General features: G+C 49.9%; 11 protein-coding genes across 11 annotated transcripts; 6 read left to right on the forward strand and 5 right to left on the reverse strand.

The window, feature by feature from the left end:
• Window positions 1–1,229: 1,229 nt before the first annotated feature.
• On the forward strand, window positions 1,230–3,425 carry PENARI_c001G11727 (F-box domain protein; the record flags this gene model as incomplete). The annotated part of the gene is made up of 1 exon (XM_022627050.1): window positions 1,230–3,425. One exon carries the CDS (start codon window positions 1,230–1,232, stop codon window positions 3,423–3,425), a length of 2,196 nt encoding a protein of 731 aa, XP_022493971.1.
• Window positions 3,426–4,972: 1,547 nt separating this feature from the next.
• PENARI_c001G06318 (uncharacterized protein) lies at window positions 4,973–6,244 on the forward strand (the record flags this gene model as incomplete). Its single annotated transcript, XM_022626627.1, has 1 exon — window positions 4,973–6,244. One exon carries the CDS (start codon window positions 4,973–4,975, stop codon window positions 6,242–6,244), a length of 1,272 nt encoding a protein of 423 aa, XP_022493179.1.
• A 797-nt stretch (window positions 6,245–7,041) lies between these two features.
• On the reverse strand, window positions 7,042–8,056 carry PENARI_c001G05765 (Efg1 domain-containing protein; the record flags this gene model as incomplete). The annotated part of the gene is made up of 2 exons (XM_022626589.1): window positions 7,042–7,622; window positions 7,687–8,056. The coding sequence occupies 2 exons, from the start codon at window positions 8,054–8,056 to the stop codon at window positions 7,042–7,044; spliced, it is 951 nt and encodes a 316-aa protein (XP_022493334.1).
• A 214-nt stretch (window positions 8,057–8,270) lies between these two features.
• On the forward strand, window positions 8,271–11,224 carry PENARI_c001G00856 (uncharacterized protein; the record flags this gene model as incomplete). The annotated part of the gene is made up of 5 exons (XM_022626190.1): window positions 8,271–8,820; window positions 8,877–9,878; window positions 9,931–10,023; window positions 10,076–11,085; window positions 11,144–11,224. 5 exons carry the CDS (start codon window positions 8,271–8,273, stop codon window positions 11,222–11,224), a joined length of 2,736 nt encoding a protein of 911 aa, XP_022493674.1.
• A 514-nt stretch (window positions 11,225–11,738) lies between these two features.
• PENARI_c001G04863 (tRNA 2'-phosphotransferase) lies at window positions 11,739–12,810 on the forward strand (the record flags this gene model as incomplete). Its single annotated transcript, XM_022626495.1, has 2 exons — window positions 11,739–11,891; window positions 11,947–12,810. 2 exons carry the CDS (start codon window positions 11,739–11,741, stop codon window positions 12,808–12,810), a joined length of 1,017 nt encoding a protein of 338 aa, XP_022494031.1.
• A 546-nt stretch (window positions 12,811–13,356) lies between these two features.
• PENARI_c001G01704 (intradiol ring-cleavage dioxygenase) lies at window positions 13,357–14,384 on the forward strand (the record flags this gene model as incomplete). The annotated part of the gene is made up of 3 exons (XM_022626248.1): window positions 13,357–13,604; window positions 13,688–14,120; window positions 14,184–14,384. 3 exons carry the CDS (start codon window positions 13,357–13,359, stop codon window positions 14,382–14,384), a joined length of 882 nt encoding a protein of 293 aa, XP_022493569.1.
• A 293-nt stretch (window positions 14,385–14,677) lies between these two features.
• PENARI_c001G11740 (alpha/beta fold hydrolase) lies at window positions 14,678–15,584 on the reverse strand (the record flags this gene model as incomplete). The annotated part of the gene is made up of 2 exons (XM_022627051.1): window positions 14,678–15,045; window positions 15,149–15,584. The coding sequence occupies 2 exons, from the start codon at window positions 15,582–15,584 to the stop codon at window positions 14,678–14,680; spliced, it is 804 nt and encodes a 267-aa protein (XP_022493947.1).
• Window positions 15,585–15,956: 372 nt separating this feature from the next.
• PENARI_c001G04356 (uncharacterized protein) lies at window positions 15,957–16,922 on the reverse strand (the record flags this gene model as incomplete). The annotated part of the gene is made up of 1 exon (XM_022626459.1): window positions 15,957–16,922. The coding sequence occupies one exon, from the start codon at window positions 16,920–16,922 to the stop codon at window positions 15,957–15,959; it is 966 nt and encodes a 321-aa protein (XP_022493387.1).
• Window positions 16,923–17,188: 266 nt separating this feature from the next.
• Window positions 17,189–18,317, reverse strand: PENARI_c001G09747 (aldo/keto reductase family protein; the record flags this gene model as incomplete). The annotated part of the gene is made up of 6 exons (XM_022626897.1): window positions 17,189–17,344; window positions 17,396–17,765; window positions 17,828–18,009; window positions 18,068–18,125; window positions 18,182–18,192; window positions 18,249–18,317. The coding sequence occupies 6 exons, from the start codon at window positions 18,315–18,317 to the stop codon at window positions 17,189–17,191; spliced, it is 846 nt and encodes a 281-aa protein (XP_022493234.1).
• An 842-nt stretch (window positions 18,318–19,159) lies between these two features.
• Window positions 19,160–20,497, forward strand: PENARI_c001G08902 (putative translation factor pelota; the record flags this gene model as incomplete). Its single annotated transcript, XM_022626829.1, has 3 exons — window positions 19,160–19,237; window positions 19,298–19,789; window positions 19,853–20,497. The coding sequence occupies 3 exons, from the start codon at window positions 19,160–19,162 to the stop codon at window positions 20,495–20,497; spliced, it is 1,215 nt and encodes a 404-aa protein (XP_022493199.1).
• Window positions 20,498–21,297: 800 nt separating this feature from the next.
• Window positions 21,298–22,931, reverse strand: PENARI_c001G02872 (proline dehydrogenase family protein; the record flags this gene model as incomplete). The annotated part of the gene is made up of 3 exons (XM_022626342.1): window positions 21,298–22,111; window positions 22,161–22,831; window positions 22,881–22,931. 3 exons carry the CDS (start codon window positions 22,929–22,931, stop codon window positions 21,298–21,300), a joined length of 1,536 nt encoding a protein of 511 aa, XP_022493064.1.
• Between the last annotated feature and the right edge of the window lie 606 nt (window positions 22,932–23,537).

A 23,537-nucleotide genomic window follows, 5' to 3' on the forward strand; every position in this document is an offset into this window, starting at 1 on the left:
AATCTGTATACTGCTTCACCGAAAGATATTGGCGAAATTGCGGGGAGAATGTGTCGGAGCCACTCGACACAGTGGCTCATTTCCTTGGCATCACCAGAGGAGTGGAGAGGTGGAGCGCATGCATGTCTATTCTATGTCCCAGTGGCTCAGTCAGGTTAGCAATTGCGTTATATTTTCAAGGTTTGACCTGTGCCAAGTGGGTGATGGGCTAGTCTCACGCACATGTGGCTTCTGTTACACCGTAAGGCTCAGAAAAAAAGAAACAGCAAGAAAGACACAAGACAAGAGAGTGGGTCAGACATGGATATGGATACATTTCGTCGCCTCTCGGGCCCATATCCCCCGCAGTGGCGCCCAGTCCAACAGGCCGGAGGAGGCGACAAAGTGAATCTGCCTCTCAGGAACAATCTCGCCTCGGGCTTTCCCTGGCTCGGACTCTAGTCACACATTAAGATGTAATTTTGCTGTCTTTTTCTTTTTGTCTTAGGCGTCGTCAGCCGATAGTTGGCTTTGGGTCTCACCTCAGATGGGGTCTGTGCCACTGAGGTATCAGAAGGAGATCCGAAGACGATGTTGCAATTTAGGAAGAAAGTACGGAATAAAGGATGTATACTGTAGTATGTACGGTAGCGATAAGGAAGTAGATAACCCGGGGCCTCGTAGATAGGGTACATGGGAAGTACATCATTCGCTATGTGGACTCTGGGCGTGTTCCAAGTTTAGTCGATGTATCGAATTCCCTACTTGCTCTGCATTCCACTCTCCTTTTCTTTTTATTTTCTTATCTTGCCAGTGCCCCTCTACTCCCTCCCTACTCCCCCTCTACTTTTACTCTTTTACTTTCTTTCCACTAACGTTAACGTTTTAAACGTCAACTCGGCACAAGTGTCGGACAGAGGCTTGTTCCACGGTTCTGTTGGCCGTGGACCCCAAAGAGAACAATAACGGTCAACGTGGTTTCCCCACCGGCCCACCGCATTGCTATTTATTGCGTCTCTTTGACTCTCCTAGAACCAGGACTGTGTTTCATCACTATGCAGGTCTAGGTGATCACGGTGCAGTACTGCGCACGCGACCTGACGCTCTCTATACCTTCCGATTGTTCCCCCGTCGATAGCCGACTTCGTCGAACCTGCCCTACTCTGTGTCGTACCGACACCCTCCGGAAGACGCGGGAGAACACTGGCGGACAAGAAAATCATATCTACGGCTCGAGGAAAACCACCAAAATGGCCGCCCAGATATCCGACGAGATCATGCCGGAGGGAATCTCTCCCCCGAACTCGACAACCTGCGGACAGATCCCATTAGAACAGCCGCCCAAGCTGAAGGGTCGCCAGAAGTTCCTGCAGAATCTTCAGCGAATGTCGTCTAGCCCGACATTGGCAAGACGTGCGCGCTCGGCATCTACTTCTGGCCTTCGGCGAGAGCACAAGGCTTCCCTATCTTGCGTTTCGTTATCATCGACCGCATACTCGCCTTGTCTGGGAAACGGGAGTTCCTCTCAGCTCTATGGAGGTCTCAATCCTCGTCCTGCTACGCCCGGTTGTTCTGGTTCTCCTGGCGAGTTCCAGGGCTCAAACCTTCGCCCACGTCTAGTCGATACTGATGGGCCCAGTGGCCCTTTACCCCGCACCGTCCCTCTGCCCTCAGACGTGAGGCCGGCCTCACGGGGGTCACCGCGAACAGGCACACCGGTGGGGATTAGGATGGAGGAGATCGTCCTACCGGAATCCGAGCCAGTGAAGACTTTCGATTTCTGGGGTGATATGCCGAGAGAGCTCAAAATGGAGGTCTTTCAGCATTTGACACCGCAGGAGATTGTTCGCTGCTCTGCTGTTTCCAAGGCGTGGAATGAGATGTGCTATGATGGGCAGCTATGGTCTAAGGTTGATACAACCGAGTACTATTCCAAGATTCCCAGCGATGTTTTGGTGAAGCTCATCACTTCTGGTGGTCCGTTCGTTCGAGACCTCAATCTGAGAGGTTGCATTCAGATGCGTGATAAGTGGTCATCCGACGGAGAACGCATGTCGGATTTGTGCCGAAATGTCGTCAACTTTTCGCTGGAGGGTTGCCGTATCGACAAGCCGTCTATTTACTCTTTCTTGCTCCGCAACCCTCGTTTGGAAAATATCAATGTTTCGGGGTTGTCGAGTGTCACGAACTCAGCCATGAAAGTCATTGCACGGTCTTGCCCGCAACTTGAGACATTGAATGTTTCGTGGTGCAACAACGTTGACAGCTCTGGTCTTCTTCGGATTGTCCAGTCCTGTGAGCGGTTGAAGGACCTCCGAGCTAGCGAGATTCGGGGCTTTGGCAACGAAAAGTTTACCTTGGCTCTGTTTAAGCGCAATTCTTTGGAGCGCTTGATCATGAGCCGCACCGACTTGACTGATCAGAGTCTGAAGATGCTGATCCACGGCAAAGATCCCAATGTGGATCTCCTGACCAATCGCCCTGTTGTTCCACCGCGACTATTCCGCCATCTAGACCTGCATCAATGCGCCGAGATAACCGATGATGGTTTGAAGAGTTTAGCTCACAATGTTCCAGATTTGGAGGGATTGCAGGTTTCTCAATGCTCTGAGTTGACCGACAGCTCAATCATCGACATCATCCAGACCACACCTAAGCTGTCCCATCTGGAAATGGAAGATTTGGAGAACTTGACCAACAGTGTCCTTGTGGAGCTAGCCAAAGCTTCATGTGCCCAGCACCTAGAGCACTTGAACGTCAGTTACTGCGAGAGCCTCAGTGACACGGGCATGCTGCAAGTGATGAAGAGCTGCCCAAATCTCCGATCCGTCGAAATGGACAACACTAGAGTCTCGGACTTGACCTTGATGGAAGCCAGCTTCCGCATCCGCAAACGCGGGTACAGCGACGATCTCCCGGAAGTCGGACTACGACTGGTTATCTTCGACTGCGCAAACGTCACCTGGGCAGGTGTCAAAGAAGTGCTCTCCAGCAATGCCTATGTCCCCCGCGCCTCACGCAAACCCACATCAACAGTCGTGACAGTAACACAAACATCCGACGCAGGCTCGTCCCCCATGACCAGCACATACGTTACTCCAAGCTCCACCCCTCCACCCTCATCAACTTCCCCCAACGAAATCATCCAACTCAAATGCTTCTACGGGTGGCAGATGACCGTCGACGAGCACACGAAGCGTGTCCTCCGCGGTGATCTGGCAGCTGCTTCCCGGCTGGACCGGAAGTGGGCCGATTACATGATGGCTACAGAGGAAGCCGGCGCTGCCGGTGCCGGTGCGCGTCGACGCAGGCGCCGTGCTCGTGAGGCCGAGCGGCTCTACAATGCCGATGAGGATGAAAATGATGCTTACGGTATAGGTGCCATCACTGCTCTTGGTGGTAGACGTCGCCGAGCTCAGAGTGGTGGCAGTTGCACTGTTATGTGAAGACATCTTCTACCACTCTTTTCTTTGTGTTCTGTGAACATCTTTCCGAGTTTGACGCAAACCGCGGCTCGAATCTGCCGGCGCAGGACCGCCAGTAGGATAAATGGACTTGTCCGTTTATTTTTGAGCGATCTTCTGCTAGGAGCCAACTTTCTACGAACCATGAATTACGCATACTATGACTCTCCAACACCTTTCACACTTGACCACCGATTTTCAAATCTTCTTTCTCGATATCTACATCCATCTATCCAACATCATCTGTTTTTCCCATTTCTTTCTTTTGGCGCCAGTTCAAGATTGGCATTTCCACTTCGTGTCTTAAAGCTTTCGATATCTTTTGATCATCTTCGAATCAAGTTCTTTGTTCAGCTCTAGCGCATCTAGAGGGGTCACTGGCGTTTTGAACCTGCCTGGTTCATCGGGCCTCTTTGGGTGATTTTACATTAGGTTTACTTCTGGCCTTCTAGGCTGCTTTATGAGACTACTTTTTCTTCAGTACACTTTATTCTATTTTTCGTAGAAGATCCAGGATAGCAACGTGAAATTACTCGAGAATGTACAACACTGGATGGACTAGAGTTCATAAAATCGGCAACAAGGAGAATGAAAAAGAGGATAAAAAAGGGTCTATCCATGTTTGCCTTCCATGCACTACCCCTGCTACGCTTCATCCACACTGCCGGCTTCATATTCATGATTTGGGTTACCTCAAATTAGACTCCTCGTCTGATCTCCTCTTTCTCTCAATTACATTGTCTTCGTTTCGTTACTTGCCCTCTCATTTGCTCCATCCAGGTGAATAGCTTCATATTTGTCAATTGCGTTACCGGCATTGCATTTCTCGCCTCGCCTTTTTTATCTTCATTGCTTTACCTATTCTTACTCCCTTCATCCTAGTCAATACCCTTATGTTCGTCAATTGCGTTACCGGTATTGCATTCCTCGCCTCTCCCTATTTCAATTATACCTTCTTCATTAACCTACTCTCGTACTCATTTCATTCGAGTGCTTAGGTTCATCTCTGCTGCTTGTATCACCGTCACCTTTCTTGTCTCATTTCCTACACCTACCTTCCATACGTCGTCTTCGTTGCTCGCTGCTAATCTCGCCCTAGCCGCTTGACTTACCCAAGCAACTAGCGACATCTTCGTCAATTGTGTAACCGGCATTGCATTTCTCGCACCTCCTTTTCAATTGCATCATCGTTCTTGCTTTACCTACTCGATTACCCGTTTCACCCAAGTGCTTAGACATATCGACCTCGTGTCCTCTCTTGTCTCATTTCCTACTTCCCTCTATTTCTCACGCCTCCAACCTTTCATACACTTTCTTTGTTATTGATAATCTTGTCCTAGCCGCTTGACTTATCAAAGTGATCAAGTTCGTTCTTCACTATTTGTTTTTCTGTCCTTCTACTAGCACAACTATTCATTTTATCAATCTCGCTTCTCCATTCAATCATGCCAAAGGACACCAAAAAGTCCATTCCAAAGGGCTCAATGTCCCCCTCGGAGAGACCAAGCAGGATGAAACGGGATGCCAAGATGGCATGCGAGCCATCAAAGGCACAAGTACAACAGTACCTGGAGAAACAAGTGGACTTTCAAACCGACTGCTTCGAATTGCTGAGATACCACAACACCTACCCCGAGATCGAATGGAGAGACAAGGATGGTCCCGGCACCACCGCAACTCGCTGGAGCGAAAAGGCCCAGCTCAAGCTAGTCAACAGACTCTCATTCAGCGAAACCGGCAAGACCCAATTCCCACCACCAAATACCCGACTCTGCGATGAATTGGTCTATCTGGCAACCAAATCACTGAACTTTGGGGAGCGAGCTCTTTGGTATCCATACGACTTCAACAAAAAGGGCGACATCAACCCAAACCGCGTGTCTTCAGGAGCAGCACCTATCATTTGGGCTCATGGCTTACCCTTCTTCCCAGTATACAAAGGATACTACATCCTATGCGGTCGTGAGCACGCGATCTGTATTGGTTGGCTGATCAACGAGTACCATCGAAACGTCACAAAGAACCATCCTGTCTGGTCCGTTGGCGCGGTGATTGCACCTGAATCTGCAGCGCGGGCTCCTCACACAATCGACCGCCAGATGCGGCTGCATCAGCCGCATGGAACGGATTTCAATATTCGCTACCGGGGAAAGCCTGTCGCTCGTGACGTTGTCTCGGCTGATCATCACCATTGCGCGGTACTCCCTCACCTCAACCGTTTCATCCAGGTCTGCCCGCTGTGGATGTTTCCTGGGTACAACGTCCGTTGTGGCCCTGTGAATGCCCATGCGGAAACGACGACTGTCAAAAGGGGATTTTTCGTGAGCAAGGGATTGGGAGACAAGTACCTGTCCCTAGTTCGGCCCTATGCCAACATCTTTTCTGATCAGCCAGGAGAATCGGTTGAGTCTACCTCGAAGGATACTAGTGACTCTGGAAACCTTGATGACTCCAGTGATAACGTGAAATCACAGGAACTTGAGGCCAAGGAACAGGGCAATGACCAGGCGCTTGCCTCGCCTGCTGAAACACCGATGGCGGACACATCGATGGTAGAAACGAGCTCAAGACGGGAAATCAGAACCCCAGCGAGTGAAGAGGTCAAAGTAATTACTCAAACCACCTCTGAGGATTCGATGGAACAGATTGTCATCCAGCAGCCCGGGACTGATATTGCTAACGGAGAGACCACAAACCTACCATCCGCGGTTGAGCAAATTTCCGGGGATATCATCATGGATCAGCCTGAACCACAGGTAGGATTCCAGTCATTTCCTACAGATGATGTGCGTATGACATGAGGATGTTGGGCTCTGCTAATGGAAAGGAGGCTCATGATATTGCTATGAGGGGAATTTGTAGAACGAGCGTTTTTTGGGAGGAGGGGGTTTTTTGCCTTTGATGTATTTTTGTGCCTTTATTGCTTTTGCTGCTTTGTTATTCATTCCTTTGCTTAGTGTTTTTGCTATCTCAACTAGCTTGCGGAACAATGAGAACGGTCTGTTTTTGCGTAACTTACTCTTCAGTGTGGAGTAGTGTGATCTTATCTGATGATGATTCTATGCCTTGGCCCAACAAAGTGGTAATTAAACAGGACAGACGGGCAGATATACGGTCATATAGTAGGCCATTAAGTCTTTCACATTCCACCTTTATACAATCTAACTTACATGATTAACCCACCAAACAACTATAACCGGAGGCACGCGAAAATGGGCAAAAAATATGTGAAATAAAGAGAGGCCAAAGCAGGGCGAAAACAATGCATGAAATCGTATGCTCGCTTCGTGGCTGGGTTTCGCGTAGAGACTGTCCATCAGTGGCACTTTATACACACTTATGACCCCTGTTGTAGATGGTTTCTTTTGTCCTCTGTCCTGCCGATATCCTGGTCATTCTGGTCCAGTCCCTATGCTCTGCATATCTTCGGATAATCCAACGTGGCTAGGCTAGAAAAGAAGTTTCATAAAGCAGCTTAAAGGGCCATGGTGCAAGACTGTTTTGGTTTCAATTGCGCTGAATTGCAGTGGAAATGCTAAGGTGGATATCATGATGAATGAGGAGACATGAACTATTTCTGCACCACGGTTTTCGCTAATTACTCGAAGAAACCACCGTCACTTTCATCTTGCTCCTCCACGGGAACTTCTTGAGGTGCATCACGCTTAGAAGATCGTTCATTGCGCATCGGCTTCTCCTTCTTGCTCTTCTTATCATCCTTGGGCAGGTGCTTCTCCTTCTGTGAGACGCCCTTGGATTCTTTCCGCTGATCCTTCTTCTTGCTCTTCTCCTGGCTGGCATCTAGAGCTGGCACTGGAGCAGACGCGGCCGCAATCTTCTCTCCGTTGAAGTTGATGTTCAACTTTCCTTCGCGCAGAAGGTCCAGTGTCTTTTCTTCCATACACTTGGCAACAACAGACCATAGTGGTGGCTTGGTAGACTTGATATCGGTCTCCGGCTTTTTAGATTCTGTCTCCGACTCTGGCGCATCCGATTTCGCATCCGACTTGGGGTAGATTGATAGGTATTTTTCGGTAAGAGGGTAGTAGATCGTGTAGTTGAGGTTCACACGGGCAGTGTGGATTTTTTCGGCAAGGCGAGACTTTTGTTTCGTATCCAAATCTTGTTCCTTTTCGCGGCGCAGGTAACGGTTGAGTTCTTTGGTGGCGGTTTTGCGGTCTATTCAAAAAGCCAGACACGTTAGCAAGGAATTTACGAAGGTCGAAGTTTGTTTTCCACATACCAAGGAAGCGGACAAAGTGATATTTCTTGATCATCTGCGATCGTTCTCTGCGCGCGGTTTCATCCGCGAGATCTTGTTCGTATCCGGAGAGCGCGCGCTCTTGCAGGATGCGAGCATCGGCAGGCAAATCCACTTTGTTGAGTAGTCGCTTCACATCCCGAATTCGCTTCTTGAGGTCATTGATCGAGGGATACTCCTTCTCCGGCTTCGGCGCGAACTTGTCCTTGAATTTCCGGGTCACTTTGGGCTTCGCGCCATCGCCGTAGTCCTCGAACTGGACCTCATCAGTCTTTTGCTGCTTCTTCCGAGGAGCAGCATCTTCAGACCCATCACGGGTCTTCCTCTTAGGAGGCTCACGGGCGTTAGGCATTGTGTGTGTTGTTGCGAAGAAAAAAGAGGACGCTGAGTTGATAAGAAAAAAAGATATCGGCATATTGTCGGCCCGTCCCCACGATCGCCAGCCAATGAGCTCCATACCATCCCTCTCTTTGATTTACATCTGCTCTTATTGCTCGCTTGCTTATTTGTCTCTGCGGATTATTTATTTATGCAACGCTGTCTGAAGCTTGACTACTAGGACCAGCATGGAGTCTGCCATTCGCTGGTCCCCGACCTCGTCGGCTACCGATCAACGCTTCCTGTCCGTCGACGTCACGGGGAAGTCGTTTCGTCTATGCAGAGTGACCGGGTTTGATGGCAAGAACCTTCGACATGAACTGCTCTCTACCCTAACTAATGTCCCTGGTTTTCGCGCGTTTGACTGGTCTACCTCCAATGAGAACCTGATCGCCGTGGGCCAGTCGTCCGGAGAAGCCACTATCCTACGCCTCGATGGTGATAGCAAGGAGTCGCTTTCCTTCCCAGTCCGCAACCAGCGATACTGTAATGCAGTTGCATTTAGTGCGCATGGACTTGTGGCATCGGGTCTCGATCGCGTCCGGAACGACTTTTGCTTGAACATCTGGGATGTCAACCAACGGCTCAGTCTAGCTGGTGGGAGTAAAGCGTTCACTGAACCATTAAGAAAGCTTGCTAGCTCCGAGCCCATCACAAGTATCAAGTTCTTCAGAGATCAGCCTGACACCCTTGTGACTGGTGTCAAAGGACAGTTTCTTAGGATTTACGATCTTAGAGGTTTGTTCTCCTTGGCTTTCATTCACATGTTCCAAATTTGCTAATGCGTGTGATAGAGGGACTGGGAGCTCCATCAATACAATTTCCCACTCGGTGTGTTCATAATTTGGCCATTGACTGGCTGGATGAGAACTATATAGCATCTTGCGTGCCTTCCAATGAAAGCACCATTTGTGTGTGGGATCGTCGCGTTGGCTCCCGGCTGGCCTCACCATCTTTGGGATCTTCTGCCAGTGCGCCAGACTCAGGCCCAGCAACAGCTGCGCTTCAATTCAAGAATGTGTTCCACCCGAAAGCTTCCATTTGGAGCTTGCGTTTCTCTAAAACCAACCGAGGCAGTCTGGCTGCACTCTCCAGCACCGGGCACTTCAAGCACTATGAAATTGCCAAAGACTATTTGCTGGAGGAATACCGCTCTTCCATAGATGACACTCTCGGTCAGGGCTATTCCAGGAATTACCCGGAATCAATGTACACCAAACGCGTGCGAGACGTATGCGTTCCCTTTGATCATCCCACTCGCGGTTGCAAGGAGAAAGACCGGGTTGTGTCGTTTGATTCCATGAATATTAGTCTATCTGCCCAACCAAGCGCTATCGCACTCGATGGCCGTGGGCAGCCTCAGATTATCACCCCACCACTACCCTGTGCACCGGTTGATATGTCGCCGCAAAGTGTACTGGCTTGTGGTATATCATCGCACGACTTGGAAGTGAGATCAATCCATCCTCTCTCTGAGCATATTTCACCGATCTCAGAGCTGGTTGAAAACATCCGATCACGCGTCTGCTCAAGCTCACACGGGCATGAGGCAAAACCGAATGGTCAACTTTTCGCGCCAAAGGTTATTGAACCCGACCCTGTTCCGAGCCGGGAAAGCCGAGAACGTGCTATGGCTTTGGGAACTATGGGCGTTCCGCTTACTGCAAAGGAAGCACTCACTCTGAACGCTGTCAATCAGTCTCGGTGTGGAGAGGGCTATCTTTTTGATGAGGCTCGGAACCGAAAGGTAGTTTCTGAGGATCCAGCTCTGCAAGACCTGTGGAGTTGGATTGAACGTGAGTTACTTGGTTCATTTGGAAGTCAAATACATGTCTAATGCATATTTAGGTGCTCGCGCCGACTCCTCGGGAACGGCAATGGTAGTCAATGGCTTGGATTTGAATTATCTAGGCGTGAGCAATGTTTGGACCAACGATATAGGTTCGTTTACAAAACTATTTGTTGATAGTTCTTTGCAGCTGACTGGAAATAGGTCAAGGCTTGGAGAGACGCTGCATCAGCACTAATCCCGATGACCCGAAAAGTGTTTCGGCAGCAATAACATCTTTAGCTGAGAAACTGGATCTTCCCGAGACCAAGGGCTGCGACACTGACTTCCCTGCTCATCGCCGACTATGTCTTCGCCTCTGTGGCGCAGCCCAGAGTTACCGCAAATTGGAAGAGTCGGTGAAGAAACTATCTGGCGAAGGGCAACATACCAAGGCCGCTGCGTTGGCCGTCTTCCAAGACGAGCCCAAGTTGGCTTACCTTGGGCTTCGGAGCAACCAGCCTACTCAAGCTCATAAATTGCTGGCGATGGCAATCGCCGGTGCTGCCAAAGGAGACAATGGCACAGATTGGGAAGAGACCTGCGCGGAAATCGCTACGGAGCTTACTGATCCTTATGCTCGAGCCATTCTTGCTCTTGTGAGCAAAGGCGACTGGAATGCCGTCATCAAGGAGACCACGCTGCCTTTGAGATATCGTGTGGAGGTCGCGCTACGCTGGCTTCCAGATGACGAGCTAACTGAATATTTGAAAGATGCCACGGATGAGGCTATGTGGCAAGGTGACATCGAAGGTGTTGTTCTCACAGGATTGGGCCATCTCGCCATGGGCCTGTTCCAGTCATATATTGGAAAATTCAATGATGTTCAAACTCCGGTGCTAGCAATGAGCCACACTGTGCCGCGGCTTATCAGCAACGAGAAACAAACTGTCCAGTTTGAAGCCTGGCGTGAAACCTACCGACGCCAGATCAACTCGTGGAAAATGCAACTCGAGCGAGCCCGATTCGATGTGGGATCCCGTCGCTTTGCTGTGACCGTGGACGGGGAAAAGCTTATGCCTACGCCGCCGCAACAGGTCAGCCTGACCTGCAATTACTGTACCAGCCCTCTCACCCAACATGATGCTTCCTCCCAGGTCTCCCCAACTACAAAAGGCGAGACCGTCCACCCTACTATCGGCAATCCACTGGCTCCCACGACCATGACTGGAACTGTATGCCCACGCTGTGGTCGGCATATGCCACGATGTGGAGTCTGTACCTTATGGCTAGGCTCGCCAGATCCGATGTCTCGCGCCAGCATCGCTGCTGATGCAGAAGCGGCCTCCCGAAAGCCCACAGGTGATGAAGTGATGAAGCGGTTTGTGGTTTTCTGTATCCATTGTAATCATGGATTCCATGCACATCATGCCAGCGAATGGTTCAAGCGGCATAAGGTCTGTCCCGTTGCAGAATGTAGTTGCATCTGTGATCGGTGATGGTCTTTGTGCACCTCAGTCCATGGACTAGATGTGGCTTGCTCTTTTCTGCGATTGTATATATATACCCTTTACTCCTTTGATATTAGAATAACGGAGATACTATATGTTACTGTATACATCTGTTGAGGTCAATGTGAACGTCCCCCACTTTTTATCTCCGATGTTATTCCAAAAGAGGACCCCGATATGAAATGTATCCTGTCCATAGGGTAATGTATCATTGAATTCTCATGACCTGTGAGTCATTTCCGAGTTATGAGTAGTGCCTACTATGCAATTAAGTACTTGGGTTGCAGATTGCCAGAGCCGCATCCCATATCGCCCCACCTCAAACTTATTCCCGACTTTTTTGCTTCTCCCCGCACACCCCTCACCTTCAAGACATCATGCCAGGCAAGGACAGAAGACCTCGTAGTCAGGGCCAAGGACAAAGCCGTGATGTGCAGGTTTCCAAAGCTTTGAGCTTACTCCTCCGCCATGCCGCCGAGAAGGAAGGACTGAAGATGAACGAGCAGGGCTACGCCAGCGTAACAGACGTGGTATGCTTTATAACCCCACGGATTATAACACTGCAATATACTCACCGTCATCAAGCTGGAATGGAGGAAACTTAAGTCTCTCAAAGTCACCTTCCCCGAGATCCTACATGCCGTCGACTCGTCCGACAAAAAGCGTTTCGCTCTCCTCCACATCCCATCCGCCCAAACCACCGAATCTACAACCCAAGCAACAACAGTGCCAGTAACAGGGCCTAATGCAGAGCATGAGGCCGCGAAGGTCGCAAGTGAAGACCAGCCCTCGACAACCGTCTTGGAGTCTGCGCCCGCCACGAGCGACGCTCAGCAAACCGCTACCGACCAAGCTTTGGCCGTGAATGACACCGACCCGTCGCACTTCTTAATCCGCGCGACACAAGGCCACAGTATCAAGACTGTCGACGCTGCATCCTTCCTCGAACCGCTCTCCTTGGCCGATGAAACAAAGCTACCCGATACCGTTGTCCACGGCACGTTCCACTCGACCTGGCCGGTAATTCTACAATCCGGTGGTCTACGCTGCATGGGCCGGAACCACGTCCACTTTGCGACTGGGCCATCACTAGAAGCCGTCCTGGCCCAGGATAAGGACGCGGTGCAGGCCAAGCCGGCAAGCGGCGAGGCACATGTCATCTCGGGCATGCGACGCGACGCGCAGGTCTTGATCTATGTTGATATTCGGAAGGCGCTAGCTGCGGGTGTTCCCTTCTGGCGCAGTGAGAATGGTGTCATTCTTAGTGAGGGCATCCCCGTCCCGAAGGAGGGTGAGAAGGGCGAGCCTGCCAAGTTCGTGTCCCTTGACTTCTTTGATGTTGTTGCGGAGCGTAAGGTCGGCCTGGGTAAGCTTTGGGAACGCGGGCAGGTCCTGCAAGAGCTTCCGGAGCACCTTACCAAGAAGGGGAACCCCAAGGGTCGGCGATGAACTGCATATGAAGATATTCAACAATAGTCTACAGTTGTGGACAATAGTCTAGCCCGTTACAGATCTGTAGGTAAATACATCACCCGGAATTATTTCCCTTTTCACCAAGTATAACTATCCCATTGCTTCTATACATTGTTTCGTATATAACCGTATCCGACTGCGGGGAGATCGGAAGTGTATCTGCCAGCCGATCCGAAGCGCCAACCGACCTTCACATCCGACGCCCCCCAAGCCCAATCATGCCACCAACACCGTGGATTTGCGGGGTCATCCTCAAATAAGCGCCATGGTTTTGGTCAGATCATGGGGCACGTCCGGTACACCGAGCCACCCACCTTTTCCGTGAGCGACGCGTGAGGCAATTGGTTCACGGAGGCCAAACTCCCGTCGGATCAAGGTGCATATATAATATGGGGTTGCATATCAGCTAAAGCCGAATGCTATTTCTTATTGACGCCCTCCTTTCCTTTCAAGTCCTCTTTCTAACTCTACTTCGCCCTCACCCTCACCACTTACCACCACTCTTGTGACCTACGCGCAAACATGGCGACGCACCGCTTCGACCCCACCTTCACTGACAGGGTCATCGACGCGATGGGCCCCAAGACCTCGCCGCGAATGCGACAGCTCATGACCGGCCTGATTCGCCACATGCACGACTATGCGCGCGAGGAGGAGCTCACCGTTGACGAGTGGATGGCCGGTGTAAAGATGCTCAATTGGGCCGGACAGATGAGCGACGATAAGCGCAATGAGGGACAATTAGTGTGCGACGTGTTCGGACTTGAATCGTAAGCTCAAGATATCTCCTGCGAAAGCATGTGGCCAAGAAAGAAGAAAGCGGGATTCCTAACATATCTCCTTTGCGCAACAGTCTCGTCGATGAAATCACCTTCAAACTCGCCGAAGAAGCTAAGGATGCGCCCACTGCCACAGCTATCCTGGGCCCGTTCTTCCGTGCCGATACACCCTGGCGCCAGAATGGCGAGGATATCGTCAAGACTAAGCCTGCTGATGCTGAGATGGCGTTCATGCAGGGTCGCGTGATGGACTTCCAGACCAAGAAGCCGCTTGTCGGTGCCTCAGTTGAGGTGTGGCAAGCTTCCACCAACGGACTTTACGAGCAGCAGGATTCCGAGCAGGTTGAGTTCAATCTGCGCGGCAAGTTTAAGACGGATGAGGAGGGTCGGTACTGGTTCTACTGCCTGCGCCCGACTCCCTACCCTGTACCCGATGATGGTCCTGCTGGGAAGCTCCTTGAGTTGATGGATCGTCACCCCTTCCGTCCTGCTCATATTCATATTCTTGTAAGTTTGGACTATAATTCTGTTTTGATGTGATGTTTGGAAAGATGCTAATATATACAACAGGCTACTTGTGAAGGCTACCGTCCCCTCACCACCCAGATCTTCGACCGCAAGGATAAGTACCTGGACAATGACTCTGTCTTTGCCGTTAAGGATTCGCTGATTGTGGACTTCGTACCGCGCGAGAATGATCCCGAGGCTTCTCTTGAGCTTAACTATGATGTTAAGCTGGTGAAGGATGAGGCTAGCACTAACGGCGTATGAGCGAGGCAAAACATCATAGTGGCATTTTCTGATTTCATGTTAATAACGATAACGTTCTCTGCACATATTGAATCCAATCAAATTTTTTAAGGTCATCTACGCTGAATCCTTCCTCTGGATAATTGCACCACTGAACCAAGTACCTCCTCTTGACATCGAAGGACTATCTTTTTAACTTTAGATCCTAGACTAAACCAAGCTTTTTTTTAAAAGACCGAAGTCTGCACAAATTTTGCATTTGTATATTGGCATACACGTCATTCAATTCTAGATATTGTACTAACAATCAACCATCAAGTCCTCGCAACCGCCGCAAACTTAGCAATCAAAGCGCCAACCTCATCAGCAGCCTCAATACAATGCCAATGACCAACCCCCTTCAAAACCTCCAAAGACTTCTTCACACTAGAAACCCGATCAAAGATATGCCGACATCCCTCCATAGAAGCAGATTTATCCTCCTCGCCCGCAATAAGCAAGAAAGGCGCCTTAACAGCCGCATAATCAGCAGGCTTCGCACTAGCAATAGCCCGACAAAGCGCCGCATACCCCTTAGGATCCTGGCCGGAGATCAATTCCCGAATGAAAGCCTTCTGGAGCGGGGTGCTGCGCGAGCCAACTGCTCCGAAGGGGATCGTATTGGCCATTGATTCCATTCCGGCTGGACAGGAACGAGATATGTGAGCATTTGTAACATGAGATAACAAACATAAAAAAGGAAAAGGAGAAGGAGAAGGAGAAGGAGAAGGAGAAGGAGAACTCACATTCGAGAACAGTCTCCGATCTCTTATTCATAACCGTAACCAACATATCCGACGGATGCGTGGGGCCAATAGCCACAATGCCCTGCATACGATCCGGATACCGCGCGCCCAGCTCTGTGACCACAATCCCGCCCATAGAATGGCCGACGGCCACGGCCTTGCGGACTCTTAGTGTATCCAGCACGCCGATGACATCCTCTGCGATGTCCGGGATTGAGACTGCGCCATTGGTGTAGGGGGAGCGGGCGGCGCCGTATGTGTCGATTGTGATGCAGCGGTGGGAGTCTGTCAGATGTGGGATTACGGGATAGTAGTAGTTTTGCGAGGAGCCTAGGCCGTGGACGAAGATGAAGGTTAGTCCGGTTGGGGTTGGCGGGCCTGCGGGGTGGGAGTCTGCGTAGTTGAGGCGGTGGCTGTTGGCTTGGACGAATGGCATTTTGGATAAATTGGATGGGTTATTGGGGTAAAGGAAAGGAAAGGAGAGGGTGTATGAAGGGGTAATGGGATGTTTGAGGATGGAGAGGAAGAAGTGGGAGGGCAGATCTATAAAACTGATAAGCGTAACGTCATTCCCGATCAGACTATGGTATGGCTATACAGCTAAAATCTTCCAGAAACGGGCCATCGGAGCACTGCAGCTCTGCGAAACTAGTGCAGGCTACTTCATCCTTGTAACTCCCGAATTCAAGCATCCGAACTGGGGCGGATAGCACCCGACCGTCGGACCGCAGCCGATCTGTGCAGCCCCATGCCAAGCTTTTCTGCGGATTATTCCAAAGCTTCCATGTCCAACGTGTGTGTATTGTGTCTAATTGTACTCTCCAAGAAGGTGTCCGTGTGTGTCAAGGAAATCGGCATCATCATCCCGGAAGGATTCCGAAGCCACCAATGAGGGCATTTTGCGCGGCTCTTCTGGAGGCTGTAGGGATGCGGATTGCTTGGGCGGAGAATGATCATTCGTTCCGTCATTATTCGTTTGTGTAATGACAGCTGCTTCGGCTTCGAGAAAATCCGAGGCATCGAATTGAAAAGAATCACCAAAAGAGGAATCTAGTGTGGGCACCGGCGGAGCTTGTAAAAAGGAATGTTGTTTTGATATGGATGGGGTTTTCGTCTCGTCGTTAACAGGTGGTGTTGCAGCAATGACTTCAACTTCTTTCAGAACATCTTCGTCATCAAATGCCGAGCAGTCGGAGAATTCATCGTCGTCCTTGACGGGATTGATATCCTCTCCGGTTTCATGACCTTCAGTGTCCTCCGAGATGCCTGCATCCTGGACCTCGGAGTTATCAGGACCTTGAAGTTCAGACAAGTCATTTTCCAACTCCTCATCCAGGTCATCAAATGCATCTGAATCATCTTCCGTATCTCCAGCGGCGCTGTCAGGCTCCGTATCCCCTCCGTCGCTACCCAATTCCGTCTCCGTCTCCGTAGTTGTAGTTTCAGGTTTGGGTGGTGCAGGCGACGGTTGCTTAGCTCCAAGGAACATCGAAAGTAGCGGCTGGCTGGACGGAACACGGGCATTTGGATCGGGGATACCGCGACGCTTCCGCTCCTCGCGGGCGCGCGCCTCTTGCTCGGCTTTTCGTTTCTTATTGGCGATGCGTTTCTTTTCCCTTTCACGCAGCTGCTTCGCTTTCTTCTCCCGTTCCTCCTCGCGATCTATTCGTTCAACCTGGGAGGCGGTAAATTTGAAGCGTTGGTTGCTGCGCTGGTACCGGCGTCGCACTGTCTTGGATTTCTCCAAAATGACGCGGCGCGGCTCATCCGGCATGATGGGGGCAACCGTCGCAGCGACTGCCTACTGCCTGTTCGGTCATGGGGGGTTGGAGGTTGAGGTTGAAGATGTTGTCGACGGTCTGTGTTCGCGGTTGTGGTTGGCGGTGTTACGTTGTGCCGACCGGGAGTCAACAAACTGCCTAATTGGGCGCGATCTAAAGCCTTTCATCTATTGTCTGTCTATATGATCGTCTACAGTTCTCTGATGCAACCTGATCCCAAGCAGTTCAAACAGCGTTGGATTTGGCTTGATGACGTCATCTAGATCTTGCAGTCCCGGACAGGATCCCAGCACACCGGCGCATACGAGTCGAGCTTCAGACTGGCCATATCCCCATCGGACAGAGTGAAATCGAAAACCTGCGAGTTCTCCAGGATGCGAGACTCGGTCACTGACTTGGGAAGGGGCACGTATCCCTAATGCACAGATTAATGACCTACTCCAAGATAGCAAGGAACACCACATACCTTTTGCACACTCCAGCGAACGAGAATCTGAGCCGCGCTCTTACCGTGCTTCTTTGCCAGGTTCTGCAGAACAGGCTCATTCATGCGGGTTGCCTGCACCAGGGGAGAGTATGCCTCGACAATGATGTTACGCTTCTGCAGCCACTCCGCGATATCGTCACGCGGGCACCACGGGTGAATCTCGTATTGACCGACGGTGATTTGACCACCTCCTCCGTTCTTAATGTACTCCTCTAATTCCTCGAGTTGCGGAATACCGAAGTTGGACACACCGAGGGACCGGATGTGACCAGCCTTCTGGGCCTCAACGAGTGCGCGCCATGTGCCGAGGCGGCCCTCCTTGCCGCCATAGGGAGCGTGGATCAACATCCTATTCAAGGTGATCTTAGTATGTCGCCCTGGGTTATATGGAGGGGGCAAGGAAATCCATACAGGTCAATGTAGCCGAGGTTTGCATCAGCAATGCTTTCCTCAATGGCCTTCTTTGATTTCTCGTATCCCATGCAGTTCGCAGGCACCTTGCTGGTGTAGAAGATCTTCGAGCGCTCGAGTCCAGAGTTGCGGATGGCATTGGCACTCTCTGCCTCGTTTTCGTAGTACTTGGCGCTGTCGACCTATATGCTGATGGTCAATAGGGGATATCTTGGTATGTGAAGCTCGATGATTCCTTACATGGCGGTACCCGAGCTCAATTGCCTTGATAGTTACCTTCTCGGTAACATCGGGTGGCCTGTTCGAATAGGAGTTAATTTCTGTGGCGCATATGCTATACAATGGCAATCATACGTTTGGTAAACCTGCAGAAACTGTGTTAATGATCCAATTTGGACTTCTCAAGGGCGGCTGTACTCACTCCGAATCCCACGACGGGGATCTCGTAGCCTGAGACCAACTTGTAGGTAGACTGAAGTGAAAGCGCCATGTTGCGAATGTTCATAAGTCGAAGAATAAAAACTGTCCAAAGAAAGAGCGGATAGGACAAGTTTAAATGATGAACTCACATCCGCGGACCACCTCGGTCCCCAAATTTCCGCTCTTCAGTCTTCGCCGAAGCTTCCAGCGGTTGACAAGGCAAGTGGGGGCCTTGCGAGGGTACCCCGAATAGGCTGATCAATGGCCTATCAAAGCGACGTGGGGCATTGAGAGATTTGGAGATACAGATTGGGCATCGCCGGGAAAGGAAGTGTTCAATTTTGGGATTGCATAAGGGTCTATGTTAGCTGACATCCAATCATTAACGAGACAATAAGATAGCAGTTTTATGGAGATAGTTTGTCGTCAAGCTTGCTCCAATTGATCTGATTAGGGCTTCAACAACAAGAGTTGATGACATCATAGCATAGAATTGTCCGATTCTTTATTCGCCGATATCGGGGCTTCTGCTGCATTATCTTATACAGCATTGAATGAACGCAACAAAAAAAATGTCTTACTTAGCCTCAATAAATGCATGACATGTTTGCAGGATGGCCGCTAGCTTGCAGGGCGGTCGGCAGAGGCAGTATCATGTGGTGGGGTTGAATAGTCCAAGTTCAACACAGTCAACGATCCCGTTTTGCATAAACTTCCAGAGATTCACGTTCTTTTCGTCATTGAACAGCTTCTAGAGCTTCCTTGCATGATTGACAATCCGCAGCAACACTCCAAGTAGCGGCATTTTGCACCATTATATGACGGCATCTCAGTAACAAGATCGTCAACACATCTTCTGTCGCATCTTACCTACCAATTCTCCACCGACAAGCACATCCTCAGACGGCCATAATGCGCTGTATCAAGAACAGAATTGAGCACAAGGGCTCAGGCGAAGTCACGCTGTGTCCAGACGAGCCTGAAGACATGGTATATTGGTCTACAGTTCCAGCATGAACCCCGCAGTCGGCTAAAATACCTTTATGATAGTGGCATGCATACAACTTGATTCGACCAGGAGATATTCTCCGCGCTAGCACTATCCGAAAAGTTACAACGGAACAAGATGCCACCGGATCGACACGCTCGGCGCGTGTCCATCTCAACCTTGTGATTCGCGTGAAGAACCTCGACTTCGATCCGCAGAGCTCCCAACTACATGTTTCGGGGCAAATTATGAACGAAACACAACACACGAAAATTGGCCAGTACCATACCCTCGATCTAGAATTGAACCGCAATTTCACATTAGAGAAGGAGGCTGGATCAGATGGAGGGGGTGCTGGCTGGGATAGTATTGCCATCGAGTCGCTCAAGGATGCAGTGGACGAAGGAGGGAAACGACGCGCAGAGGCTATTGCGGTGGTCATGCAGGAGGGACTGGCACATATTTGCTTTATTGGCCAATTTCAAACGATAATGAAGCAAAAGGTTGAGATGTCTGTGCCGCGGAAACGGCAGGGTGGAGGTGACCATGATAAGGTGAGTGGGCTATCTTGGCATTTGGGATCGAATGGGATACTGATATTGTGAAATTCAAAACAGGGAATGAACAAGTTCTTCAAAGTTACACTCGAAACGCTCCTTCGCCAAATGGAGTTCAATACCAGCGTCACTTCGGGCTCCAACAACGAGGCGGTGCGTCCTGTTCTACTGGCATCGCCCGGATTTGTCGCATCAGGCTTCCAAAAGTACATCCAGTCCGAGGCGACGACGACAACACCCGGTCTAAAAAGACTCCTACCTAGCCTCGTGGTTGTGCACTCTGCTTCGGGATATACGAACTCGCTATCGGAGGTTTTACAATCACCTGCAGTCAAGTCACTTCTCGCCGACACCAAGTACGCCCGTGAAACCAAGTTGATGGACGATTTCCTGGAGCAACTACGCAAGGAGACCAGCAAAGCCACGTACGGCCCCCGCGAGGTCGAAAATGCAGTCGATCAGGGTGCAGTCGGCCGCGGTGGTGGTGTGCTCATTATTTCAAATCGCTTGTTCCGGTCACAAGATATCGCTGAGCGTAAGCGCTGGGTTACACTTGTGGACCGTGTGCGGGATGTAGAGGGCGGCGACGTGCGGATTCTCAGCTCCGATCATGAAAGTGGAAAGCGTCTTGAGGGTTTGGGTGGTATTGCTGCTCTTTTGACATTCCCTATTCATGAGGAGGATCTAGGGTCTGATGAAGAATAGTCACTCGCGATCTAATACATTTAAAAAAACACATCTATGAATCATACGTATACTATTGTCATCTATTCATCTGTAATGCATCACATTCACTATTTACCCTTCCATTGCTCCTATCCTGTGAGAGCGATAAGTAACCTTGAAGAAACCCCTGCTCCAGCTGAAATGCTGCCACAATCAGAAGAAAGGTCAATACTACCACTTCTTCTTATACTTATCTATCATCGCAACGAAGTGATCCGCCGCAAAGACCGGATCCCCAAATGTCGATGTCTCATTCACGAGATTGCCGATCTTGAAAGTACAGGCGATCTGAGTCAAGGGCGTGTTAACCGGAGGCTCCTTATCAAAGCAGTCATATGAAGGGCTGAGAGCCCCCACAGATTTGAACTCTTCTTTCGTGGATCTCTTCAATTTGGAGAGGAACTCGAGTGCTTCCGATAGTAGGAAATGGTCGTAGTGGCTAGCTGATATTTTCTTGGGGCGAGTTTTTTATACAGTCGGAATCCTTTCTCCAATTCGCTCTTATTCTGAGGCTCTGTTTGATTATAGAAGGCAAGATGTTCCTTCGATCAAGCTTGCCTAAATGGTTGAAGGATTTCGGGAGATTTATTGACAAATGAGCGAGCCTCGGCGTAATTACGACTTGTGTTTTGCTTTATACGCAGTGCCTAATTTACCATATGTTTCCTCTCTCTCTTTCTCTCTCTCACAGACACACGCACTCTCTCTCTCTCGCACTCTGGAACCTCAATGACATTTGACTGATCGTAAATTCTTTATTCAATAAATCAATCATCAATTTACCTAGAGGAAAGAGAAAACACAGACTTGAATCTCCGGAAAGTCTCCGACTTCAACGCCTGGTACTCACTATCCGTCCGCAAAACAGCATCACGGTTCTCAATTGCCCGGCGAAGAAGATATGCCATACATTCACCAAGACCACCCCAAGTCGAGCACTTATAAACCTCAGGTGTTCCATCGCCATCCTTCATCTGAAGCAAAGAGAAGCTAACCTCATCAGACATGCCATGAAGTTGAGCAAAGCGCACGGGGATAGTGGGTAGACCCGCAGTGACACGCTGCTTATGGAGCTCGTGGGCAGTCACCACACTCTCTTTATTATGACTTGCGAGGAAGAGGTTCACTGATGGGAAAGGTTGGCTTCCCTTGTCGCCGAATTCTCCAATATTCTTTACCAATGCCCCATGGGCAATTGTGTTATATGCGTTATCCGTTTCTGCTTTTGTATCGTGGATCAAGGACCGTTCATCAGAGGCCATGTATGCACCTCTCACAACCTTGAGGCCGAGCGTGAACCCCTCTTCTTTGGCTGAAGCAAGGTCTTTCATGAGCCTTGCTGGTGTGCTCTTCAGGTATGCTTGGTAAGTGTTGTAAATGGAAGCATATCCGTCGCGGTTATATTTGCGCATGAGATCCAAGGTAATACGATGGATGCCCTTTTGGAAATGCTGGGACTCGGCGTCGACGACGACACGAACGTTCTTGGCTTTGCACTTGGTACAGATTTCGTCCAGTGCGTCTATCATCTGTTGTGGTGGCAATTCTCCGGCGGCGAAGGCTTCAGTGACCTTGGTCCCGGCACCAGTCAATCTATAAAGCGTCAGTCATCATGTCACCCGAAAGTGAGATATCAACATACTTAACTGCGAGATAATCTTCTCCCTCCAGCATATCAACTGTCTTGACTGTTCCTTCCCGCCAAGATTCGATGCTGGGACACTGCAGGACCGGAGCATCGATGGAGACATCTCCATGCTCACTTTTCGAAGCCGCAAACCCCAGCCCATGCTGAGAATTTGTTTTATGATCAAACACAGTTTCTTTGGCGTATGTCATGATCACGCCGCGGAAGCCCATATCTTTTATTTCCTGCATTGTGGATTTGACTTCGGCGCTATTCTCTCCAGCACAGAATTGATCGTAGAACGTCTTCTTCAATATTTTATGCAATAGAGGATTCCGATCCACATCAAAGAGCCAGATTCGGTTAGGCTTAGAGAGGAAGGACATAACAGAAAGGGCGGGGATGAGGAAGTATCTCTTCGATGATACTGTGGAAACCAGCAACGATCTGAGCAAGACACGGGCTGGTAAAGCGGAAAGAGGTGACGAGGAAGCATTAGGGACTGCTTTGGACTGTGTGTGTGCCGCATGTGCTTGTGCTTGCAGGGTTGAAGTCAAACGCAGTTGCATCGACACATTGTTCGTTGGTAGGGTGCATCTCGTAAGAGCCGTGAGAGGCTTTCCAGGAAACAAGGCACCCATTTCTTGAGATGAATACTTGAAACCGAGATATTGCTCGTGCCAGGCCTAGAGACTGAGCCAGCTTCTTTATCCTTTTGATCTATACCCCTCGCACCGTATCAAGTAGCATCTCGGGCAGGCGTCCGATATCTCTGATAACAGACATACTCCAACATGCGGGGTTAATAGTCGTTCGTGCTGAACATGCGCTCTACAGAGATGGCAATTGATCCCAGATGCCCGCTTGAAATCTGCTTTTTAATTGGTGTTCCAGAGAATTCGATCGTGGGTTGCTTGCACGGGAGAGTTGCCGGTGGCGGGGTTTCTTGTGCTATCAACGGTTTGCTTACCGATAACATTTAGATCGTTAAGACGAATGATGTTTGGCATAATCATCTGGATTTACAAAAGGTTATCACATTATGTTATCGAAGTTCTTCAGATGCGTGGAAAAGCAGGTGAGGACGTGCGTCCAAGACCTATGGAGTTGATGCCCTAGAACACTTGACATAGCACCAGGTCGGTATCACCTACCTAACTCCAGACAATTACTCAATAGCAAATAAACAACACAAGTAATCTCCGGCAATATTGTTGACCTTTCCCTGCTGCAAACAGTCTCATGAAAGGCAACTTGAACATAAGGTCATGACAGCACCACAGTCACAAGAGTCACATCAATCCAGACAGAAGTATAGACCATAATCATCTTTGACTTGTTCGCTAAATTCAAATCATATAAACAAGCTGTAATGTTCAATTCCCCATGAGT

This window comes from Penicillium arizonense, assembly GCF_001773325.1.
Source record: "Penicillium arizonense strain CBS 141311 chromosome Unknown PENARI_contig001, whole genome shotgun sequence".
Taxonomy (NCBI): domain Eukaryota; kingdom Fungi; phylum Ascomycota; class Eurotiomycetes; order Eurotiales; family Aspergillaceae; genus Penicillium; species Penicillium arizonense.